We start from the raw sequence: 19174 nt of genomic DNA on the forward strand, positions 1-19174 counted from the left end.
ATACTCACTAAATGTCTTCTGAACACCTGAGTGAATGAAGACACCATGCTAAATTAGCATCTCTAAGATCCTCACAATTCTAAAATTCAGCAATTTTACAGACTTCCCAATGTGATCTTAGAACTTAGTATTCATTCAGAAATGTGTTATTATGAGTTCATAGTGTAAGGATGTAAGACATCTAGGAACTGATAGATATTAGAAAAGTAAATAAAAATTCAGGGGTCATTTTATGGCTTTAAGCTAATTTTTCATAGACAAAGTTTGCCTTAGTGGAGGCAGGGCACCACGTGTAATTACAATTCATTCAAGTGCTTTGTTCTACCACAGAGTGGAGATTAGAGTATCATTAGATATTCATTGTTTTCTTCATGAAGTAGTGGCTTTAGAGAGAAAAAAAAATATCATTAGTCTGTATCGGCCCAACTGTTTAGGGGCCTCTAATAACAGTTACATTATCTTATACCATTATCTACTATCCATTAATAGAAGGGATTCTAGCTGGATGAACATTAGCATTATTTCTACTATGTGTACTATCACCACCAACACTAGACAATTTCTGTATGAAAGACTTTACACGTCATGATTTTGATGCCTTCTGACTTAGCAAGGATAGTGGCTATTGAAGAACTATGACTATTATGGCATTTTCCTTGAGAGCAATTTTTTAGAGAAATTCTTATTCTTAGAGAAATGTTATTGTTAGTTAAAACAATAATTGAGTAGTAAGTCTTACTGGCTCCCACCTGCTTTTATCCCCAGAAAGACTTCCTCTGGGTAGGCATTAGGGGTAGGGCCTGCTTTGGTCATGGTACAATTGGGAGACACATCTGGTAGTTATTTAACATTCTTTTGGGGAGATATATTATTCTCTGAGCCTTCCTCTCTTTGCTTCCTTATTTTCTGGGTCTTCTGGTAAATGGGATTTTAATGGAGATTCTCCCCTAAAATAATAAGGTTAGAATTGGGAACTTTACCTAATTCTAGTATACTATTCTAGCTTTTTATATTTTCTGAGGCTCACAGAAAAGGAGGAGAGATTCGCAATAGAGAAAACTGGTTAATGTTGAGGGATAGTCTGGGATGAACCCAGCTGAAGGAAACTGGGGTGATTTAACTCTGGTGGGTTAAATCGAGCCAAAATAAATTAGAGTGAGTGCCTTGGGCTCTACTGCAGTTAGAAAGGGCTAAAATACTCCTTGGAGGCAGCTGTGGGGTGGGCAAGGAGTCTCAATAGCCAGCAGCTGGTGCTGAAATGACTTGAGGCTTACAGACATCCAGTCTACTCATAAACAAGCTTCTCCTCCAGGATTCCAAAGCCAAAGGTGGGATGACCCCAAGGTACATTGCTCCCCCTTGCCAAGTCAAGACTGCCTTGGACATTTCATTTTGGTCTCATTTATTTGCATACAATTTTTAGTGAACAAGCGTGCCATATCACTTCTGTCATTTCTACACTCTCTCAAGGAGAACCAAAACAAAACACCTAGGGGGAATGGGCCTCACTGTTTCCTGCACAAGCCACAAAGGGGTGTGTGTGTGTGTGTGTAAATCCATACTACTGCATTAGTGAAATAAGTCAGACACAGCATAAATACGACTTGATGCCATTTATAAGGTGAACCTAAAATAGTCAAATTTATAGAAGCAGAGTGGAACGGTGGTTGCCAGGTGCTGGGGGAGAGGGAGAAGAAATTTTAGTCAAAGGGTATCACGTTTCAGTTATGTGGGATGAGTAAGTCCTAGAGTTCTGTAGCACAGTCCCTATAGTTAATAATATTGTATTTTATGTTTGAAAATATGCTAAGAGGGCAAGTCGTGTAAAGCATTCTTATCACAAAATTATAATAGAGAAAGGAAACTTTTTGAGGTGATGGATAATTTTATAGCGTAGATTGTGATGATGGTTTCACAGGTGTACATTTATCTCCAAACTCAAGTTGTATACATTAGGTACAGCTTTTTTGTATACATAAAAATATTTTTTAATAAAAACTAAAAAAAAGCATTGTTTCAGCACTTACAAGTTTGAATCATACTTGTTTTTGATTATGTCGTTTTTGTAAGAGGGTTCGCAGAGTAGCAGTATGTAACATGAAGTATGAGAAACTTAAAGGTCATCTGGGTTAGGAAATGTTACTCCACACGTCAGCCGGCCAAACAAGAAACGAATTGTTGATAGACCTAGACAGGCACCTCCTCCACTTCTGAGGCTCGGCCCTTGCTAACTTCATCTTTTGCAGCCTTGGTGGACACTGTTTTTGAGCAGCTGCTTGTTAGCTGCAGGGCAGCCCGGCCTCCCTGCTAATGCAGTTTACCAGGTGCTTTCACAAACGTTAGTTCGTAAACCTCTTCCAAAAGTCTGAAAACTTTCCGTGCACTGACTGGAGGACAGAAAACAAATCACTCATAGAAAGTCAGACTTGAGCGCAAAGCCAGATAGGATGCAGCCTCAACTGGCTGGGGCGCGAAGCCCTGAGCCAGCGTCGTGGGTGGCGCATTCTTGGCTCCGGGTCCCGGGTCAGCACTTGCAGCGGCGACCCAGCCAGCCCAGGAGGACCGCGGCGAGGCCAGGACAGGCCGAGGCGGAGCCGCGGCCTCTGGCTCCTCCCCGGGGCGTCCCGCGGGGGCGGGAGGAGGAGCCGCGGCGCCGAGCGAGGGCAGCGGCTTCGGGAGCGCGTCGCGCCCGCCTCTCCGCCTGGGGATGGACTGAGCCACGCCGGCGGCCCGCGTCCAGTCGGTCCCTCCTGGGCCGGGCTCCGGACGCAGGACACCGCCTCGCCGGTTCCCAGCAGACGGCCCTGGACGGGTAGCCGCGCCCGGGACATGTCCGGTGGCCGGAGGAGGGGCGGCGGCCCCTGGCACAGCTTCTCCCGGTTCTTCGCTCCCCGAAGCCCTTCCCGGGACAAGGAAGAGGAAGATGAGGAGAGGCCGGGGACGAGCCAGCCGCCCGCTCCGGGCCTGGGTGCCGCCAGGTGGGAGCCACGGGGACCGTCGCAGGGGTCTTGCGCGGACTCTGGGGACTGGGGCTCTTGGCCCGCTTGCCCGCTGCCAGGCGCTGTCGTGCCAGGTTTCCTTGGCTCGCCACTTTCTGTTCTCCTTCCTCCATTGCTAAAGTTTCCTCCTTCCCGCCCTGTTCCCCAGCCACATCGCTCCCCACTCTCGGGTTTGTTAAATGTAAAGTTGGTGGCTCGCGGACGGGTGCGCCCACCGGGCCCCGCGCAGCCCGCGCTCGTCCTCCCCCTCCCCGATCCTCCGGGTGCGGGACCCGGTGCAGGTTCCGCGCCGGCGTCTGCTCGCTGTCAAGTTCTGGGGCAGAAGCGAGTCCTCTGGCGTCCCGTCGGCGGTGGTGGGAAATAGGGTGAGCCCGGCGGAGCCATCCGTCGGGCAGCGAAGGAGCAATGCGAGCACCACCCGTGTGGAAAAGGTGAAGCTTTGGAGCGCCACCCCCTCCGCTGGTATTTTGTCGTCTAATTTGAATTTTCTCAAAAAATGTAAAAAAAAAAAAAAAAAAAAGAATTGTGATCCTGAGTACCCAAGACTTCATCAAAATATAAAAGCTTCGCTAGTTTTATTACCATTGCTTGAACGTTTAAATGATGCCGCCCCTCCCGCCCGGTCTCTTTTCGGAAAACATCTTCCTCAGGTTTCCACTGATTCCATAAACCAAGGACTCCAGCTGTCTTGGTTTCAGTAATGAAAACGTGGCTCTTCTCTGTAGTCTTTTCTCCTTCCTCCACCTGCTGTAAAATTGATGTTTGTTTTTTTAAAGGTGTTCCTCAATTAAAAAGCTTGTCTTTTCGGTTCGTCCTGAAGCAGGAAGAAGGATTTAAGTAAATACAACTACTTGTTTTAAACTTTTGGTGAGGAAAGAAGATTAAACCCTTCCTCCCTCAGATTCCACTAGAAGAGTGTGTAACCATGTGATTAGAAGGATGGACTCCAGAAAGTTATGTTTACTTCAGGTTTTAAAGACTTCCTGGAGGGCTTCAAAGAAAACTGAATAGGAGACAGAACTGTAACTGTGACTGAGCTGGTTTCATTAGTATTAAGGGTTTTTGATTTGATTATAGACGGTTATGTGTTCCTCAGTTTCCCTACTTGTGAAACATTTGCATTATGACCATCTGTTAATAAAATCCCACATCTTTCCAAGAAAGCTCCTTCTAAATAGGTAAATTTCTCCTGGGAAGTTTCAGCTCTTACTGCCCCGACTGTTCATGTAGAATTTAAAATTCAGTTACCCAGTAGTTAAAAATAGTTTTGAAGCCTGACAGTGCTTAACCAGAACGTCAGATCTGCTGCTGTGGGCAGACAGCCTGTGGTGCCTGCCATCACTGTAACAACATTAACAGTCTTGGATAATGTGGAAGTGGTGTTTAAAAGAAATCCCAAGTAGACTTAGCGAAAGTTGGAAACTTGAGTCAATGTTAGAAAGGATTAGGTAGGCCAATTTCAGGTTCATAGCAGAATTGTCCTGGAACCCTGCCTGCCTTCCTGCCCTATTTTGGCCTTTATCAGTCTTTTGTCTAGTTACCACTTTATTCTCATTATTTCCAAATAGGCACAGACTGTGGCTTTTTGACAATGAAAATTTTAATTCTGCTGACATGAACACTAATTTTTTCCTCATCTTTTTTAGAACATGCCAGATGTTAAGGGAATAGCAGATAATCCTTTGTGTGGGTGTTTTACCTTTTAAATGAGCTTAAATCTTTTCAAGGATATAAACAAAGCCTTTATTGAAAGTTTAATGAAACAAATGGAAACACTTAGTAGTACCAAATGTCCTAGTAACACAACACTCTGGTGTTAACAAGATTGGAAACAATTGCGATTTGTCACTGTGATGTTATTTCAAAACAGAAAGGGTATTTTGGCTGTTTCTCTTAGAGTCAGTTAAAAACTTAGTTCTAATGGAGCCAGGTTTACCTTCTGCACTGGTGATTTCATATGCATATGACTCGGTTCAGCAGACATGCAGTGCTTGGTGTGCTAGGAATGTAAAGCTTTTATGGTGTGCTGAAAGTTATTTGGGCTTCATTTGGTGTGAACACATGATTTGTGTGAGTTTGCTGTCGTTTTCATTAACTTTCAGCAATTAAAGAAGCATGTTAATAGTATCAGTGCTGTTGTATATGCAAATTCAGGCGTGGGCATTCCAGTTGCTTGCTAGCACTCATATTTTGGGTTGTTGACAATATCCAGGAAGTGCTTATATTAATTTATTTTAGATTATATGGAAATGAAAATTGAAATTGAAATTTGCAAAAGAACCTTGAGAAGTCGAGTTCTGTGACTCCCAGTTTAGAATCACTGTTACAATGTTTAGCCCGGTTTTTGTCACACAGGTACCGACCCATTAGAAGTAATAGGAGAGAGCAGGGAGAACTTCATGGTGGAGATGGTTTTAACTGGGCCTTCAAAGCATGAGTGGTGTTTCTGTAGGTAGAGCACTCAGTCCAGGCTGAGCAAAGACCTGCAGGAGGTTATGATCTGTTAGGGGCTATATAAATTAGTGGGACAGAATGAAAAAGGCAGTAAGAAAGGTTGAAGCTGAGTCACTAAGGTCTCTAGATGGAGTGTTTGGCTCTCAATTTAAAGTTTAGAGAATTTTTGCAAAAGTCTGCTAAACAGTACTACTAAAATGTGATACTGATTTTCCCACTTTGAGAAAATGATTGCTCAACTTTGTTTCTTTGCTGTACCACACATGATGGGCCTGTTTCAAATGAGCTCTGTACATTTGTCACTTGGGAGGGGGATAGGAAGGTAAGAACAGCATTGATTATCAAGGCTAAATGTGTACTTATTCTTGAGCTGGTACTTTTACTTGCAGCATCTCATTTAAACCTCTACCTGGAAGGTTGGTACGTTTACCATTGTCCTGACAATTGAGGAAACTAAGGGCAGGAGAGTTCTTAGTGGTGGACACTGTTGGCGTCTTAGATGCAACAGTCTGTGTTGAACTTGGCTCTCTTGTCCTTGACAGGACATTTGGCATTTGTGATACCGCCCACTAATTGCCAGTAGCATCCTCTAGTCATTGGGATAATCTAAAACACCTCCACCCAGGTGGGCTGGAGGGAGAGTGATACCTCTCCCAGTGGAGAATGATTTACTCCAAGTTAATGAGGGGAATAAGATTCAGGGGCGAGATTTGAACTTAGATTTCTCTGACTCCCAAAGTTCAGATACTTTTTCTTATGTTGTCCTGCCCACCACCCTTCTGAACTGTGCTTCTTCAAACACATCTGAATATGTAAATCAGTTGGACCTTTCATTTGTACCACAATGGGTAGCCAAAGCAGAACACTGGGGAGGTGTGATAGTAACTGTGCCGGCAGGTGAGTGGAAGCTCTTTCCCTTCATCCCTCTTGCTCTTCCTTAACTCCGTAGGCTCAGCAGTTCCTAGATAGAGGCAGAAAGGGCATCCTTTCGGGAATCAACATTCCAAATGAGTGGAGACCCTTTGCACAAAATAGTTTGATGTTGATAGAGAAACAGATTGAAGTTTTACAACCAGAAATAACTCATTCTTAATGTTTAGTTGGCAGTGCTGCATGATCAAATAATGTTTAACCCCTGGGAGTATTTAATTGGAAGTATCCCAAAGCAATGAAACAACTGTTTGCTTAGTTAGTGATTTTTTTTTGCCTGACAGAGTAACTGATGACAAAGCTAAAGCACCCATTATTGAAGCCCTAATCAGACCCAAGCTCTGTGCTTGGGGCTTTGAATATATACATTCATTTAATCCTCAGAGCAACTTTATGAGAAAAGTGTCTTTGCTCCATTTTACAGATAGAATTTAAGCCTTGGAGAGGTCCAATAACTAATGAAAGGCCTCACAGCTTCTGTAGTAGAGTCAGAAGTCAGATTCTCCTTCCTGAATTCAGAGCTTACAGCATTATGTGACAGCTTCCTCTGTGTTAATGTTGGAAGACCCATAAAAGAAGCTGGCCTTAGAGAATGGTTTTGAATGGGAATAAAAGACAATGGCATGCAGCTGGATGTCTGCCCAGATGACCTGGGTCAGTGCTCTGTACAATAAAGAATTTATAGTCCTGGCAATTGAGAGAGAGGAAAATAAAATGCATACATTTGTATAACTTATAGGTTTTTATATTTACATTAAAAGAGTCAATCTTTAAAAAATACAAATTGAAACTATAGCAAGATACCATATCCTACCTATTTTGATAAGCATAATGAGTTCGATGTGGAGAAACTGGGACTCATACACCGCTGAAGGGAATGTAAATTGATATACCACTTTGGAGGGAAATTTGACAAGGTCTATCAATGTTATACTCTGACTCAACAGTTCCCCTCTAGAAATTCCATCAGACATTGACAATTTGCAAATAGGCCCAAAGTTGCCTGTATAAGTTCAGTCATTGCAGTGTTTTTTTAATAAGCAAAAGATAAAAATGTCAGGTCCCATCAATAGTGGACTGATTAATAAATTGTGGTACATCCATGCAATGGAATATCACACAGCTGTCAAAAAGAATGAGAAAGCTTTTTATATATTGGTAAGGAAATATCTCCAAGATACAGTAAGTTAAAAAGCAAAATGTAAACAATTGTGTATAATATGCTCCCATTTGTATATAAAAAGTGACGGAGTATAAAATAAGTCTGTCAATAGTGTTGTAGTAACCATTTAGGGAGGATGGAAGACTGGGTTAAGGAATGCAGAACAGGAGGGAGACTTTTAATTTTATACCTTATACTTTTAAAAAATTATGTGAATTACCTAGTTCGGGGAAAAAAAGACCAATTTAGGATCTAGTGAATATTTGTATGTAAAAGAGGAAAAAAAGAGACTTTATGGTCCAAAGTTGTCAAAAATTCTCCAAAGAAAGAATGAGTTCTATTCATTTATTCAAGCGAGAAGTTATAATTAAGGCTACAGGTACATGGAGATAATATTTATAATGCAGAATATTTTGATATTGTCACTTTCTACCAGTATGAGTTAGGCTTATATATTCTGTAGTGTGAAACTGGGCGGAGTTAACAGAGCCTCAAAAATATCAACTCATTTTTTGTGAGACCACCTATCATCCATTTTGAATAGCAGTGTGACTCTGGGCCAGTCATTAGCCCTCACAGAGTCTTTGGTTTTAAAGTGAGGGAGGTGGTCCTCATCTCTAAGGTCTCTTCCAGCTCTAGCATATAAGCTAAAACTTCATAGCATACAAAATAAAGAAATATGCCTTATAGATCAAGAAGACTTGTTTTACTGGAAAAGTCACATATGAAAATGAATTTGTTAATTCCTCTATGTGATTCTATCATTTTGATCATTTGATTTGAAAATCTCACCAGTGTTTACCAAGAATTTATTTAGTACCACTAGTGCCAGGCATTGTGCTAGGCTCTCAGCATCCAGTAGTGAACATGATGCAGCATGGTTTTTGGCTCGAAGCATACATGCAGTTGTGTGGGGAAAGCGGACATCACACAAATCATTCTTCCGCTCTTAAAATAAGTACCAAGGTGACATGCAGGGGCTTGTGGAACATTTAACAGATATGGGCCCATTCTTGAGACTCTCTTCTAAGAGGAAACTGCTTTAATCTCATTTAAGCTGTTTCTTATATTTCTGTGCATGTGTAAAATAACAATTTACTATTCTTTCTTGATTTTTAAACTTCAGACAATTTATACTGACTTCTGGTGATGGTGGACAAGGACTGAGCTATTTTATACCTATTCCCACTTCCCTTTACTCATCCAGCCAAAATAATTGTTATAATTTGGGGATTAAATAAATCTTCAGATTTATGTAAAATACAGTTTTGGTTTTATTAGTACAACATGCTTTTAAGGAACATGTCTTTATATGTTCCTTATTACCAGTAGCAAAAATAGCAGTGCCAGAAATGACATGAAAATGGTATTTGAGTGCCCTCACAAATCTTAGTTTTATGTAATCGCTACCCAATATGTGTTAGAAATTTCTGCTTTACGCTTTATATTAAAATATATGCAAAACATGAATGCTACCTTAGTGGCAGATCATGTTCTGTAACTGCCATATTCTTATGATAAGGAATGAAATATTTAAAATTTTACATTTTGATTGCTGGTAACAGGTCAGGTGAGATGTAAACTCTCAGCCTTTTATTGTCCTGGCTGGAGGGGTGCATTGTGCGGTATTAGTCAAAACTGAAAATGTATACCATAATGCTTTTGATTTTCATGGTTCTGCATAGACAGATTGAGATCTTACTTGGCAATGTTATATATAGTATGATAACGAAAAAATTACTGTTATGTGTTCGTAGTATTAATATTTCGTTTGCCAAGTCTAAATTTATTGCTTGCATTTTTTTACAAACTTGTTATTACTCTCTTTTTGAAATACTTTGTATTTTTTTGTCTTTTTAATAGTAATGTCTGCTTTTGTAAAACAGATATGAAATTATAAGAAAATCAAAAAGAAAAAAAAAAACACAACTTATAACCTTACCCATGCAGAGACAAGTACCATTCTTCTAGACCATTTCCTGTGTGTATGTTTGTGTGTATATATGTATTTCCACAAGAAGTTAAAGGTCTCTTTAGGATTTTGAAATTTGAATGTTTTTCACTTAACAATGGTGCTTTAACATTTTTCTACAATAGTACATATATTTATATAAATTATAAAAATAATATTTAACCCTTTGAAAATCTTAGCTGTATCATCACTTTTCACAATCTAGTTTGAATAGCTAAATGTGCCTCTCCTTACATAGGATTTGTATTCTAATGGGAGAGGACAGAAAATAAGTTATAAAAATTAATGTATAATGTGCTTTGAAGTGAAATAAAGCAGGGTGAGAGAATGGGATGTGATGGAAGTAGTCTGGAGTAAGATGTGTAGATAAGATGGTCATGGAGGGCCTCTCTATCCGGTAACATCTGAGCAAAGACCTGGAAGATATTTGAGAGTAGAATATGGACAAATCTGAGGAAAGAACTTTCCCAGGCAGAGGGAACAGCCAGTTCCAAAGTCATGAGGCAGGATCATGTTGGCACAGATGCCAGAATGGGCATAGACAACAGAATGGAAGGGAGAGTGGGTGTCCATGACATGGGGAAGGCAGCCAGTAGTCAGATGATGTAAGGAATAGAAATGATATTTACTTTTTGAAAGTATCACTTGGGCATGGCTGTGTGTGTGTGTGTGTATGTTTGTATGTTTGTATATTTTCACATAGATTGTTGCTTTATCAGTGTCTGGAAGAATTTGCAGAACAGAAAGGATTTGAGCTAGAGGATGGAGGTAAGGTCAGCCTTGGTCCAGCTCTTGGAGCTCTGAGAAGGCACAGTCTCACCTGCCTCTGGATCTTCAGTGCCCTCCATCAGGACAGTTTGTTGAGTGGGTCATGAATGAGTGGCCCATTTTGGAAGGCACTTGGAATGCTGTTTGAGTTCACACCATGACAGGAGATTCAGACCATCACTTCTTATGAGGTGGGTCACAGATGTTCAGAATCTGAAGGGTATGAGGTTGAGGACTTGGGAGAATTGAACAGTTACTATTGCCATGTATAGGTGGACAGCTCAGGTACACATCATACATACCAAGATTGTTACTCTGTAGCCTATGATTGAACTGTAATTATGGGTCTTGATTTGGGGGTATGAGATGTGGGACTAGAAGTAAATTAGCTTCAAGGAAGATACCTAAATTATAGGAGAAGAGCTGACATTATGGGGAAAGGGCTGTCAGATGAGTTTTAAGATTGCAAAGCAACAGAGCTTCATATTCGTGGCTATTACCTTTCTTCCCTTCTCCTGATTTTTCTCCAGAGTTCTGAAATTCTAATGCCAGATGTTCGAGCTAAAATATGTGCTGTTTGATTGCACCTTTTAGTTACCTTTTATTTTGAAGCCCCAAAATAGTGCATAACGACCTGTTTTATATTCTGTTAATGGTCATTTAAAATACAAGAACTACTCTACTATTGGCTGTCACTATGTATGAATGGACAGTTTTCCAGATAATTGTAAAGATAATTGTAAGTTGACAGTGTGGAACTCTATTTTTATCCTCAGAGAAGCAGGGTTAGAGATGCTGGGTGGGGCTCCGGGCCAGTGCAGAAAAGCCAATTTAATCCATTATGTACCCGCAGTATAGCATTGAACAAAGAGAATGCTAGGCTTATCATTTGAAGTTGTGTTTCTCAGAAAAAATCCCCAAAGTAGTGTAGATGGTCACCAAGGCATGAGCAGACCCTTCTGGAAAGTGTGGGGATAAAATTCATACTGTATTTAAGCACCTAATTGAGAGCTGAGAGGGTAGAGTCTAAGGGAATAGAGAACAGGACCAGAGGTGGCCTCAGTAATTTTAAAACAAAAGGACAGTAGAAGTTTCTGTCTCTTTGTTATAATGTCCTGGGATTAGCTTTGATTCTGAGTTGGTTTCTTGGTTGTATACTCTTCTTCCTTTACCACAAAAACCTCAAGGTTAGTCTTCCTATTTCTAAATCCACAGACCCTGTTATTGGAGGATCATACGGGATTTTAGATCTGGCAGAGATTTTTTTCAATTTACATGTTTGAAAAATCAGATCCAGAAAGGTACATTTGGTCTCTGAGGTGCTGTCCCTAAAACAGACATGTGTCTATTTTGAGTTTTTGCAAAGCATCTTGCTAACGACAGTGGGAAAGGGAGTGGTAGGTAAAAGACCCCTTCTTGTTCCATGTTTTTAAAATTTAGTCCTTCAAGGTAAAGTCTCACTTGGAAGACTTTACTTCAGTATGATCTGATCACATTTCAAAGGAAGGCCAGATTCTGTCTGCTTACAGAAGTTGTGTCAGGTGGGCTCGAGCTGAGAAGCAACATGCCAGGAAGGGAAGCCTAATGAAGTTGCTATAGAGAGAGATGCTGCTTAGTGGACCAGGCCTCTGGAAACAGCAGAGTTCTCTGTTAGTGGAGGAGGAGAACATGATGGGGAGATTTGCCCTGATCTCCTTTCCTGTCTTTAGCAATATTGCCAGTTCCTCTACTGCAGACCACACTTGTACAGTGGAAGGGAAAGTCTAGAGTAGGAAGATAATTTCAGGCAGCATCAAGCTGAGCGGGATGGAGAGGAAGGAGAGAACTCCTTCAGAGAAGACCCTAGGATTGGTGGAAAGACCCTGTGGACAGTGGACTGGGGGGGACCATTTAGATGTCAGGATATTCCCAAATCAGAGACAACCTTCTGTTAAGAGACCTTGTGTTTAGGGATGCCCAGAATTCCTGCTAGTGATGTCATCAGCATAAAAGATTGCTTCCTTTCTGGAAATGGCAAGAAATCAGACTCCCGTCTTCATAGAGAAGTGGGCAAGCATCTGGAAGGCAGTTACAGAATTTGTATTCATTTCTTTAATATGTCCAGATTTTTCTGATGCAGCCACAGTAATGATGTGAGAGAGAAAAGGCAGAGTAGGAGGCAGTCCCTAGAAGCTGTGTTCCAGGAGGAGGAGTAGTGAGGAGCTTTAGTTTTCTTCACTGTGTTTCTAGCCCTGTCCTCTGAACACAGTATATGCACTGTTCCTACTTGTCTCTCATTGACCACGTTGGAAGTTGCATTCTTACCCAGCAGCATTCCTGTGCTTCAATTTGTGGTAGGCACTGAAAGAAGGGGAGTTTTTCTTGTCGGTCCCAGTCTGTATTTATGATGCTCAGTGTGCTCATTGGGGCCACAACTCTGCCGGGGCCAGGAGCTCTGTCTGGCATCAGTGTTGGAAAATTGGTCATGTTCCACAGGAGTGAGTTTTCTAAATAATTGATATCTACAGAGCATTCTTCTTAAAATGAATACAGCAACTGGTCTTCCTAGGTGGTCTCCCATCCAAGTACTAAGCAGGCCCGACCCTGCTTAGCTTCCGAGATCAGATGGGATTGGACGTGGTCAGGGTGGCATGGCTGTAGACTCTACAGAGCCTTTAAGTAGCAACACTTACTTAACACATTGAAATATTAAGTAGAGAGCCTTCTGATCAGATCCTTCTCTTCCCTGTACAACTTTCAGTTGTTGGTTTCAGCTGAATATAGAGTCTGTTGGACCAGATTATCAAGAATGTGGTTTGCAGGCCACCTGCATCAGAGCGGTCTAGGTAAGGGAGAGTCGGTTGTTGAAAATGTAGATTCCTGGGCCTCACTCCAATTCCAATCCTTGACCATCAGGCCCCAGAATCTGTTTCAGAAACACAATTGCCCAGATGATTGTGGTGCATCTAGAAAGGGGTTCTGAAGGTATAAGGGTGAGGATCTTGTATGGTATGTTCACTGCTCCACCCCTAGCACCAAGTATGCAGTACATACCTGGTGAGTGACTGTATGTACTTGTGCTTTTTTTCTGCTGCTTATCTGCTTGAGTTATGGAATCCTGTTAGAATTTAATAAAAACTAAGAGTATGTCTTAAGCAACAGGATAGGAACTCTCTTCTGTGTAAATTATTTGAACTCTAGAATGTTAATGTGCTCTTTTTTTTTTTTTTTTTAATGGCCCAGAGGTTTGTTTTATGTCTGGCATAAAGTAAGTACATGCTTTATGGCTGTATGTTGGATTCGTGGTTTTCAGCTACAGTCTAAATATGGTTGCTTGAAAACTGAGGAGCTTTTGTGTTACTTCGACCTTGATATTTAGCTGGGCTATTTTGAAAGATTAATTTTCAAACTTATGTTAGCTAAATAGATGAGGGTATTTAGAAATGCAAGGTAGTTTTATTTGTGCCTAGCCCTTACTCCCTGCCATGAGCAAAATGTGTGCCTTCTAAAAATACTGCTATTAAACTATTCCCAGGTCCCAAAGGGGGTAAAATTGTGAGAATCGGAACAGCTTGGCATCTTTCATACGGTATGAGATTGTCTGAATTTGAACATGTTTCTCTTTCTCTTGTATTTTTCAGAGTAACACTCCAAACCTTTTGAGTCTCTTCTGTTAATTTTTTTTCTTACTGAGCTATTATCTAAGAATTCATTGTGTTTTGAGTATCTTTACTCCATTCTAATTTTTTGGTGTTTTGTTTTTTTTAATTAACTCGAAATGACCTTGTCCCTGTTGAGTACTTTTCTTCCCTCAGCCCCACTTTGTCCTTAAACCTTTAGAGAAAGATGATGCAGAATGAAAGCGAATGGTATATTCTTTCAAGAGACGTGTGTGTGTGTATGTGTATACACGTGTGTACTACTTTGTTAAGAAAAAAGTATCGTGTACCATTACATTGTTTCCCAACGAAAGAGTGTTTTCTGTTTAAGGTAAGCAGGCACAAATGGAGAAACTATTTGATACCGATTATCTATTTATTCATTTAACAAATGATATTTGAGTACCTTCACAGTGCCAAGCACAATGATGGGCTCTGGGATACAGATATGAATGATGTAGTTTCTGAATTTAATGGGTTCGAATTCTACTTAGACAAATGGACAACCAGCCATTGTGTTAAAGAACAGAAATGTATGAGGCATACTGCTGGGTGCAGTGGGAGCACAAAAGAAATACAAGTTAAGGTAAAACTAAATTGTTTAGGATTAAAAGTTGGGCAGGGTAGGGTGGGGAAGGGTATTACGGGCAGGAGAAGAAAGTGGTTTGCTGGCATATGAACATGGCATATTCTAAGAATGGGAAATGGTTCTATGAAACAGATATATCTAGGGCCAGTTATCTATACTAAGAAATTTCATTTTATTCATCAGCTGATAAGAGAATTGCTGAAATATTTTTGCTAATAGGAGAATATCATGATCAGATTAATGGTAACTGACCAGGAAGAATAGATTGAAGCAGAGCAATCCCAAAGATACCAGAGACCAATTTAGAAGCGACTCTAGTAATCTAGAAAAGAAGTGGGGAAAGTTTTCATTGAAACAGTGATTTTTATAGCTAAACCAAAATTTTCAAATATGTTTGCTTTAAAGCTCAACACATTTTGAAATTTTTGTTTAGCAATAAGATTCATGAAACTTAAACATAAGATATGTATTTTAGAAAGTTTTATGAAGTGTCAGGTATTTCTTGTGATTTCAGCTTTAAACTTTTCAGTTTGCTCAATACAATGTACTTATGTGCCAACTTACACAACGGTGTTTTTCTGGCATTTGGTATGTTTTTAGCATGGAAGTAATTAATAGCTACTTGAAAATACAGAGTTCTGCCTTAATGCAGAGCTACATTTTTTGCAGAGCTTTTATATTGGAAAAGAAACTTTTATCATTTTCATTAACAATCTCACTAAGGCAGTAAGTTTATAGGAAGCTCTATAAATACTCTAAAATCTAAAATTTTAGGAATCTTAAAGCAAAAACTAGAAGACTAAAATGATTGTAGATAAATTTTAGGTAGGTCATTCAAAATAGATTGTAGTTAGAGAATACACTTATAAAATCATCAAGGTCAGAATTATTCTTGATTATACCCCAAATTTTTATTACAGGCTCTTTTTGCATGCATTTTGCCTGGTCTCTTTTCTTTGATTTAGATTAAGGAGACCACTGTCAGTTGACATTTAATTAAACAAACTGAATTATAAACAACCTTGTGGCAAAAGATAAGGCTGGCAAAATAGAAAAGAAAAAGAAATAAGAATCCACTTACTTCAGAAATAACAACCATTTGAGACATTCTTATTTTTTAGCTATGCATATGTATATAGGTTACAATTCTATATTGTACAATATTATTTTCTACTTTTGTCACTCATTTCTCCTCATAGAATTTCCATGTGTTAAACACACACTTAATATATGTGTCTTGTTTACATGCTTGCTTTTCTTACTGACATTTTAAAAGACTTAAGAGCATGACTATATCTTGATGGTCTACCTATTTCTGTATAGAGTCTGAGACTTACTTAATGAAATTTTAATCCATTTTATTTTCCAGGTATTCATAATCTTTCTGCCTTTGTCTTTTGATCATTGCCATTGGTTTCTTGGATACTCTGCATAATTGAACTGGATTTGATGAAAGGAAAATTTAGCATAAATCACGTCCATCCCATTTGCTTTGGGTGGCCTTTATCTGATCTGAAGCTATTAACCATCTTCTTTCAATTCCCTCTGCCACCAAGTTCCATGATTCCAGATGTTTTTCCCCGCTTTGTCATCCTTCTGCTTTATGCTTGTCTGTTGCCTAAATGCTAGTAGGACAAAGATCAAATTCTATAACAGGCCAGGCAGGTTCTTCATAGTCTGGCATCCACTAACCTCTAGTCTCATTCTCATCTTTAGCTGAATTACCTCTGCCTGTCACAAGTTCCTGTGCTCCAGTCTTATATTAAAAACAAAACGTGATTTACTGAGAATGCCATATTCTGTATTACCTCCTGCCTTTGTACCTCCTCTGTGGGCACCTTGCTGAGCAGGCAGCATTGCTGTTCCTTGATTCCTCTGTGCTCCATAGTTTTTGTTCATTCAGCACTTATAACTTGTACTAAACTGAAGTATTTGTTTATATATCAGTCTCACCTACTAGCTTGAGTTTTACAAAGCCCCTGACCTACTAGTTCATAGATCCTCAGGGCCAAGCACAATCCCCAATATATCAAGACAGTCATGATACTTTTTAGAGTAGAGCTACTCAATTTATCTAGGATTATGAAAGTATGAAAATAAGGTAACATGAACATAGAAATATAAATTTTAGAGCTGAAATGTCTAATAGGCAAAGTAGTTTATTATGCCATTTTTATAGGGCATCTGTGAAGGGAATCCAGACAAAACAATTAGAATTGACTGTCTGGGAAATTAGATTCTTAGGGTGCCATCTGGAGCACACCTGGGGCTAGATAAGCCTGCATCTACTTTGAGTATTCCTCAAACTTGCTAGATGACCCTCTATGTTTATAAAAATTTTTCCAAGTAGAAGTTATTCCAAATAACACTCAGCGTAGGCATTAAAAAGATCAGAGTATGTAGAATCTCAATATAAATAAAAGCTAGTATGTTAAATAGTTGTACATCAGTGCCCCTTTATTCAAGTGCATCATTACTGTGATGCTGATTATCAACACAAGAAAATATAACACAGTGGACTCAACAAAAACTTCTGAAGCCTGGATGAGCATTTAAAAAATTTTTCAGTTACAGTCGACATACAAAATTATATTAGTTTCAAGTGTACAATATAGTGTTTAGACATTTATATAACTAATGAAGTCATCCCCCTGATAATTCTGGTATCCATCTGACACATAATTATTGCAAAATTATTTACTACATTCCCTATGCTGTACTTTACATGTCTGTGGCTTTTTTTTTTTTATAACTGGCAATTTGTACATCTTAATCCCTGCCCTTTTCTGGATGAACATTTTTTAATGTGTTTTTCAAGTCAGCATATTCGAACATTTTGTTTATTAATCTCTTGAGCATTGCAGGTAAAGGACCTGTCAATTTTTGCTTTAAACACAAAAACTGTGTATGATTTTAATAATTCTATTTTAATTTCAAAAGAAACTGGTTTTTATTTTTCAGTGTTGAAAATGAGCCCTTGAGCACAATTCAGAAAAAGGAAAATGTACTTTCATCAGAAGCAGTAAAGGTACAGTTTTAAATATTATTTTATATTAAGCAAATATTTTTCTTGATTTCTGTTCATTCTTTTAGATTCTGTCATCTATTTTACATTCCAGAAAAAGCACCATATTATTACTTTATGTGGAAATCCAGATCAGCAATGTCAGACATTTGCATCTTGAGTTTGGGGGGCTGGTGGGTGGAGGTGGGATGAGAAAGGCACTGAGAGAGTTGAGAGGGTGTGGTATTCTTATCCCAGTTTGGCCACTCACCAACTTGTCCTTCGTGTGGCCTTCAGCTGAGGCATTTAACTTCTTTGTGCCTTAGTTTTTTAATCTGTAAATTGGATTACCTTACCTCCACAGTCTCTTTTTCCCTAGGAAGTTCTTTGATATATGTAGACTTTTCTCAGATGCCGCTGACAACTAATAGTGCTTTTGGGGGTAGAAGTTAATAACAGGTTCTTGCATGTCATTAGTATCCAATGATATGTTTGGTTAGCTCATATATGAACTGGCTTTCTTTGCGTCTACAGGACAAGCATGAAAAGTGTATAAGCTACACACCTACCTAGTTACTGATAAGTGTGGTTAAAAACCCTTGAAAATCACTAAACCTCGTAACATGTCTTTTTACTCATAAATGATTTTCTGTAAATTAGATGTTCGTGTTGTTTGATGATGTGAGGCCAGATATGTGATCAAGTTTTGGTAGCTGTCCTACATTCATAGACTTTGGTCTGAGTTACTTTCTTTTTACATGATTTGTAACAAAGAGAAAGCTTGTACCTTCCAGGAATTTCAGGGTAAGTTAGCTTGGTCAGTGGAAGGACCAAAAAGTCATCTGAATTTGTCATTACTGATATGGCGCACTTTTAAATATTATATTAGGTTCAGAGGCATTAAATATGGTCAAGATAAAGCTGTTTTCATTTTTTGGTCCTGCCTCTCCTATCAGTGTAAACAATATAAATATTTTTTAGAAAGAAAATCAGGGCCTGATTAAAAAAAAAAAAAACTTTATTGAAAGAAAAAAATCATTATTTCCTTTCATCTTTCTTTATTCCTTTGTGAGTTTGGCTACAAAATCCTGCTCCCAGGTTTTATAACATCTTGAACCTTCTCTTTTGCAGCCAGTTGTTAGCCAGCCTGCTGGTGTATCACTGCATGAGCTCTGTAGCTTTCTCCTTCAGTTTCTACATGTCTCAAGTTGCCTTACTTCAAGATTTTCATGTGTAATGCTATGCATATAACCTTGCTCATGAATTGCTTCACAGAAAGTATGTTACTTGTGAGATCTCAACCTTCGAAGTTTCTTTAGCTGCCAGCTCCTGTCATTCTCTCTCTTAATCTCTCATTGCCTGTGTACCCACTCGTGATCTTTACTAAACCTTCTTTGTTCCCTTCTCCTCTTTTGGTCTACACTTGGTTCTCTACTCGGCTTGTAACTGATAGTGTACTTCACCTGTAATCTCACCGTAAAAAACTTTCAGTATTCAAACTTGTCCTTGAGACTTTAATTTCCAGTAGCGTTACTTTCTGCATGCAGAGATTTCATTTAGAAAGTCTCATCTTTGTAGATTCACTAAATATAAATGATGGACAAATATAGTGGCTGAGTCGTCATGATTATCTTTTTCCATCCATTCTTAATATCTTG

General features: G+C 39.3%; 2 protein-coding genes and 1 pseudogene across 2 annotated transcripts in view; 1 reads left to right on the plus strand and 2 right to left on the minus strand.

Moving 5' to 3' along the window:
* Nucleotides 1-362: 362 nt before the first annotated feature.
* On the minus strand, nucleotides 363-2854 carry LOC120615924 (uncharacterized protein DKFZp434B061-like). The gene is made up of 2 exons (XM_039879111.1): nucleotides 2028-2854; nucleotides 363-383 (listed from the first exon to the last, which is right to left on the minus strand). The coding sequence occupies exon 1, from the start codon at nucleotides 2829-2831 to the stop codon at nucleotides 2421-2423; it is 411 nt and encodes a 136-aa protein (XP_039735045.1). The 5' UTR covers nucleotides 2832-2854; the 3' UTR covers nucleotides 363-383; nucleotides 2028-2420.
* CRYBG3 (crystallin beta-gamma domain containing 3) overlaps nucleotides 2796-19174 on the plus strand; it is a 98012-nt gene continuing 81633 nt past the window's right edge. Inside the window, exons 1-2 of the mRNA XM_039879100.1 lie at nucleotides 2796-2978; nucleotides 17474-17540. Of these exons, the coding sequence (XP_039735034.1) occupies nucleotides 2830-2978; nucleotides 17474-17540 (216 nt within the window). The 5' untranslated portion in view covers nucleotides 2796-2829. The remainder of the gene's footprint in view (nucleotides 2979-17473; nucleotides 17541-19174) is intronic.
* On the minus strand, nucleotides 12809-12927 carry LOC120615929 (uncharacterized; annotated as a pseudogene).

The sequence above is a fragment of the Pteropus medius genome, unplaced genomic scaffold (genome assembly GCF_902729225.1).
Source record: "Pteropus medius unplaced genomic scaffold, Ma_sr-lr_union100, whole genome shotgun sequence".
NCBI lineage: Eukaryota > Metazoa > Chordata > Mammalia > Chiroptera > Pteropodidae > Pteropus > Pteropus medius.